Consider the following 6,025-nt stretch of genomic DNA (forward strand, 5'->3'; position numbering starts at 1 on the left):
GTCTTCCAGAGGTCCTACCAACACATAGGCGAGTGCAACACCACTGTGGACCCAGTGACTTGATTATGTCTTTGCAGTGTGGCTAGGCTAAGCCAGGTGCCATCACCCAAGTTAAGTGTAATGAAGACATATCCTTAGCTTTTCTCATGTCCTTGAGATGCAATTAGCACTGGTGAGTGAAACAACCACTTTTCACAGCCCTGGGGAAAGTGAAAAAAATGCTGGGATTGCTTGGAGAATGCATGGTAGTCAAGTATGATAATTTATGTACATTAATATCCTTCATCCTTTAGGATACCATAGTGCAGTACAGTGTCTATAGGAAATAGCCTGACTAAAAATGCAACCATTTCTGCGATAGAATGAACAGACTGTACACTAGCAATAATACTACACAACAATTCTTCAAAGGAGAAGCGAGTAACAAGTTAAAACTGGTGAAGTTTGACCAATTAGGTCACTGGACACAAACATTTCTAGTTAACCTCCACACCCCATTCCTTTCCTCCCTATGACTGGAGTTGTTTTTACTGGCTATTTCACCTTGAATGGTCTGCTGAAATGTGATAATTACTTATATTAAACAATCTGTTCCATCTTGTATTTAGCTGTGACACTTTGAGCCCTGGTTTTCATTACAAAATTATGTTAGCATAACTACGTTGCTCAGGGTGGTGATTTTCCACTCCCCTAAGCAATATACTTATACTGACTTAACTCCTGGTTTAGACAGGGCTATGTCGACAGTCGGGCTTCTCCTGTCGACATAGCTACTACCTCTTGGGGAGGTGGAGTACCTGCGCCAACACGAGACGCTTTCCTGTCAGCATAGGTAGTGTCTTCACTAAGCACTTCAGTGGCGCAGGGGCAGCTGCACCACTGTAAGTGTAGCCAACCCCTGAGTAAGTTTCCCAGACATAAAGAAGAGCTCTGTGTAAGTTCAAAAGCTTTTCTCTCTCACCAACAGAAGCTGGTCCAATAAAAGATATTACCTCACCCACCTGATCTCTCTAATATCCTGGGACCAACATGGCTACAACAACACTGCATATAGCTCCGAGTTGTAAGTCTCATTCTGACTATGGTACCTTTTGCAGAACTGCACCCTCTAGCACCATACAGAGACACTGTTTTAATAATGATTCAGACAAAGTATCACCAGCTCTAATTTGTACACGACCTGTGTTTTGAGGATTCATCCCAGGAGTGATTAGGATCAAATCTGTTCATCTTGTGAGAGCTGTTGAGTTCACACCTCAAGATTATCTATCCCTCATTTCCATAAAATACAAGTTTACTCCGAACCTTCATTTGAATAAAGAAAGTTCTGAAAAGAACGTTAGCTATACATTAGATAAATATGTTTAATCAGTCATGCCCCAGCAAAATGGTCTCTTTTCCAGAATAAATTCTACACAGCGTTACTGAAGTTAACCCCATCACTGGATCGCCAGCCAGACTGCTTCTTTTCAGTTAATCCAATCAAGTCCATTCTCATTCAGCCTTCTCTTCATACTTGGTCAGCTCACAGGTAAGGTTGATCTTTCGATAGTTCCCACTTCTCAAGTGGAACACCTGGTGTCACTGGCTTTTTCTCAGTTGTTGCTACTGCAGATTCTGAGCTAGGGGAGAGACAGAGACTGGCCTTCAGAAACTGTTAGTTTATATAATCAATTCATATTTAACAGCAATACAGGGTTTATTAGTAACATAGAACATTTTAGGGAAACCATTCCCAACCCTAACATCCCCTCTTACTCAAAAGAAGGTACATAGAGACTGCACACTAATTCAGCATTCACTCACTAGCAGCAACACCTACTGAACAGTCAACATCATTTATTGCAGCAGCGATGTGTTATATGGTGGTGCACCAGCCAAATACTGACCAGACTTGACCCTGCTTAGCATGCAAGATCACAATATCACAGCCAGAAGTTGTATGGCTGCAGATCATAGGATAAATAGGACCTACCTGGCACCTTGAGCGCATGATGGAAGGGATTTCTGCGGAGACATAACAATAATTGGAGGGTAGGACTCCCTGCGTCCATCACGAGTACAGTAGTAGTTATTTGCAAACTTGTGACTGGGACCCAGTGGAAGTTTAGGAGGTGGTTGAGTTCTAAACAGCAAACAATCCAAAGAAAGCATCAGCACACACACCAGGCTAAGCGAGAACTATATTCTCAGTCTTACTCTTGAGTGGAGTATTATGAGAAATAGGCGCTGTAGTGTTATGCACAAGACACACTAGCATTATATCTTGAGCCACCTTCCAAGATTTCAGATTGAGCACATAAAGCCTTAGACACAGTCATGGCTACAAATACAGAACTGGGGCCATGAATTCAGAGCATCTGTTAATGTAAACAAAGGCTCACAGGGCAAAGAATAACAGCCCAATCTCATGTACAGAAACAGAAAACAGGGCAGAGTTCCAAACATGTATGTTCTAATTCCCCTGCAGTATATTAAAAGTTAGGGAAACATCATTGCCCGGTACCAAACTAGGAGAGTAGGGCACCTGCAGAGAGCAAGTAGCCGGTATCTGGACTATGTTAACAAATCTGAGGAAAGAGCAAGCAACAAAAAGGATATCCAGAAAACTCACTCACTCAGCAGACTCCTGTAGTCTTTAAAGGACAATCATTTACACTAAAAACAGAGACACCTCCTTCAAATGAGAATACATCTCTTAATACAACATCATTACTGGGTTCCAACATACAGGTGGAAAAGAACAAGTTAATTCCAGTTGCTCGAACAGGAGTATAGCTGCTGCTGAGAAGACAGAAATCAGGAACCAAACCTTTAAAGAACAGAGTGAGAAGAGGCAGAATCTGATATCTTGTACAGTAACTTTCGCTTAATGTTGTAGTTACGTTCCTGAAAAATGCTATTTTAAGTGAAACAATGTTAAGCAAATCCAATTTCCCCATAAGAATTAATGTAAATGGGGGGGGGTTAGGTTCCAGGGAAATTTTTTTCACCAGACAAAAGACTATATGTACATACATTAAAACTTATACTGTGTATATGTGTGTAACAATTTAATACTGTACACAGCAATGATGATTGTGAAGCTTAGTTGAGGTGGTGGAGTCAGAGGGTGGAAGAGGGTGGGATATTTCCCACGGAATGCCTTACTGCTAAATGATGAACTAGCACTCGGCTGAGCCCTCAAGGGATGTTGTTAATGTAGCCTTACACTCTACAAGGCAGCACGAATGGAGGGAGGAGACACAGCATGGTAGAGAGAGAGAGAGACACACACACCATGTGAGAGACGCGCATTGCCCCTTTCAGTACACTGACCCTAATCTAAGTACATTGCCTTTTTAAGTAGGCCAGCAAGTTGAGACAGCAGCTGCTGCCAGCAAGCTCCCTCTGTCCTGAGCCCTGTTGTGTCCCCCCCTGCTCTGTGAAGATGGGGAAAAGGAGCGGGGGACACCCTGACATTAGCACCCCTCTTCCCCTTCTTCCCCCCGCCCCCGCAAGCAGGAGACTCCCAGGAGCAGCTCCAAGGCAGAGGGCAGGAGCAGCACAGGCAGTGGGAGGAGATACAGCTGAACTGCCAGGCAATTGATAGCCTGCTGGGCAGCTGCCGCACAGGGAACTTAGGGGAGCTGCTGGTCCACCCTGGTTCCAAGCTCCCACCAGCTAGCTCCAACGGGCTGCTCTTTCTGCAAGCAGTGGACAAAGCAGGCGGCTGCCAAATGACGTTATACGGGAGCATTGCACAGCTTTAAACAAGTATGTTCTCTAATTGATCAGCAATGAAACGACGTTAACTGGGGCGAGTTAAGTGAGGAGTTACTATATTTGGAACACGATCCAGCCTTTCACTTACAGGCTGCCACTCCAAGTTCAAGAACATGGGTAGTGAAGGAACATTTCCACCTGCATGCGGTTGGCCTTTGGGAGAAATGAACTGGAGGTCTTACTCTCCATTTCCTACCAGGCACAGGTCTACATCCCTATTAACACTAAATGGACCTAAGCAGGGATATCATAGGTGATCCTCCCCATGACCCCAAATGTGGTGGTCTGAGCGTCTTTCCTTATCAGATGCTAATCAGCCATTATGTGGGTAACAGACATAACTCTTCCCACCAGGAGATGTAGAACAGCGAGTTTGCAGCCTCTTTTTCTTTTTAAGCAATGCAATGGTAAGGCTGTAACTTTAAATACAAAAGTTGGGAAACAAAAAGTTAATACACCTCTACCCCAATATAACGCTGTCCTCGGGAGCCAAAAAATCTTACTGTGTTATAGGTGAAACTGCGTTATATCAAACTTGCTTTGATCTGCCAGAGTGCGCAGCCCTGCCCCCCCGGAGCGCTGCTTTACCACGTTATATCCGAATTCATGTTATATCGGGCCGCGTTATATCGGGGTAGAGGTGTATTTCCACAGCAATATTAATTCAGCTATGTGAAACAGGATTTTGAGTTCTTTGCAAGGCTAAAAAGTAACTATCATGCAATTATATGCAACAGAGAAAGTTAATGTTGCTATTGAAATCTTAAATGTGACTGACAAAAGAGAAAAAGTAGGTATTGGTTCTTTAGGAAGTGTAAAGAGGTCTGAAAACCTTGTGGGTTTTTCCCCCCAGCTTCATTATTTACCTTAGAAATACCAAGACTGTCCAGTCTGGTTTTGTACTCCAGAGATCTCAAACATAGTTCTGAACACTTTTAGTCCCTGATTGGTTGGAGCACAGTCTTAAAAATTCAATATGTTTCTCCAGCATTTTAATTAACTATAATAATTTATTTAAAACCCCCCACCCCCACAGGTGTAAACTGTTTGAATAAAACTCACTCCCCTTCATGATCAAGTTTTCCTTGCATGGCATTGGATATGATTACCCTATTAGATCCTCAGAGTTTCTCCCCCTCCCTGCCTCCCAAAAAGAGAGACAAAACTTGCGTTTCTAATATAAAATAAGCAGAAAGAAACAGAGGGCAGGGAGAAACTTTCAGGTCTTTATGTACTGAACTCAGAAAATAGCACTAAACCATTTTTCTACTTTTGAAGGTCTCCTTTAACTTTTACAGTTCCTGAGATTTGTATTTAAATTGGTAGCAACAAGTTACTAATAAATATTATGATAATTTTGTCTAAAGTTTACTTTATCTTCTGCTGTTACATTTAAGGTTCCTATACGTGAAAGATTAGTGAGAACAGTTGTTTTCTCTCTTTTGACGCCAAGTTGCACGTCTGTATTCAACAGCAGTTTGGGTCCAGTTAGGCTTCACCCTTTCCCCTTTGAGAGTTTCAGCTGCAGTTGGTGCGGAGTGTCACACATACTAACAGGAGGAGAAGGGCTTGCCTAGGAGCAGTCCAGCTCTGTCCCCATCTCCCCGGATTTACCTCTTGGAGATCTCCGTGTACCGAAGCTGCAGCTTGGCTTGAAGGTCCCGCTGTAAAGAAGACGAGAGGGTCTCAGGGAGGTGCCAGCCAGCCCGGGGACAGGGGAGAAGGGGTCACAAGCGCCCGGGCCCAGGGCGGGCAGGAAGCACAGGCTAGTAGGCAGACCCGGGGGAGGGGCCCGCGCTACACTGGTCCCACCACGAGGGCGTTGCTAGGCCCCGGGGACCGCGTCCCAGGGATTCGGACAGGCCCGCGCGAGCCCCCCCCCCTTACCCCCGCCGCCCAGTTGCGGAGCCGCTGGATGAAGCGAGTGGCGGACGCCATCTTGGCCGCTGCGAAGGGCGCCTTCGCGGTGCTTGTCGGGAACGGAGAAGACGCAAGCGGTGCGCGGCGCACGCCGGGAAGGGGACAGAGCGCGGTGCACGCTGGGTCTCGCGATAGCTGGGGTTATATAAACGCGCGAGGGGGCCGGGCCCCCCCTCTCCTATCCGCACCCGCCGCCATGGATACGAGCCGCGTGCAGCCCATCAAACTGGCCCGGGTGCGAGCGAGCGGGGCCGGGCTGGGCCCGAGGGCGGGCGAGCGAGCGGGGCCGGGCTGGGCCCGAGGGCGGGCGAGCGAGCGGGGCCGGGCTGGGCCCGAGGGC

The 6,025-nt window shown here is 46.1% G+C and overlaps 2 protein-coding genes across 2 annotated transcripts in view; one reads left to right on the forward strand and one right to left on the reverse strand.

Moving 5' to 3' along the window:
* Positions 1 to 1,339: 1,339 nt before the first annotated feature.
* NDUFA7 (NADH:ubiquinone oxidoreductase subunit A7) lies at positions 1,340 to 5,759 on the reverse strand. Its single transcript, XM_024214403.1, has 4 exons — positions 5,653 to 5,759; positions 5,380 to 5,429; positions 1,976 to 2,125; positions 1,340 to 1,622 (listed from the first exon to the last, which is right to left on the reverse strand). The coding sequence occupies exons 1-4, from the start codon at positions 5,701 to 5,703 to the stop codon at positions 1,526 to 1,528; spliced, it is 348 nt and encodes a 115-aa protein (XP_024070171.1). The 5' UTR covers positions 5,704 to 5,759; the 3' UTR covers positions 1,340 to 1,525.
* Positions 5,760 to 5,881: 122 nt separating this feature from the next.
* The window catches only part of RPS28 (ribosomal protein S28), a 2,122-nt gene continuing 1,978 nt past the window's right edge, over positions 5,882 to 6,025 (forward strand). The window contains exon 1 of the mRNA XM_029913476.1: positions 5,882 to 5,954. Coding sequence (XP_029769336.1) covers positions 5,882 to 5,954 — 73 coding nt within the window. The remainder of the gene's footprint in view (positions 5,955 to 6,025) is intronic.

The sequence above is a fragment of the Terrapene carolina genome, unplaced genomic scaffold, assembly GCF_002925995.2.
Source record: "Terrapene carolina triunguis isolate 2854851 unplaced genomic scaffold, T_m_triunguis-2.0 Scaffold662, whole genome shotgun sequence".
NCBI classification, from domain to species: Eukaryota; Metazoa; Chordata; order Testudines; family Emydidae; genus Terrapene; species Terrapene triunguis.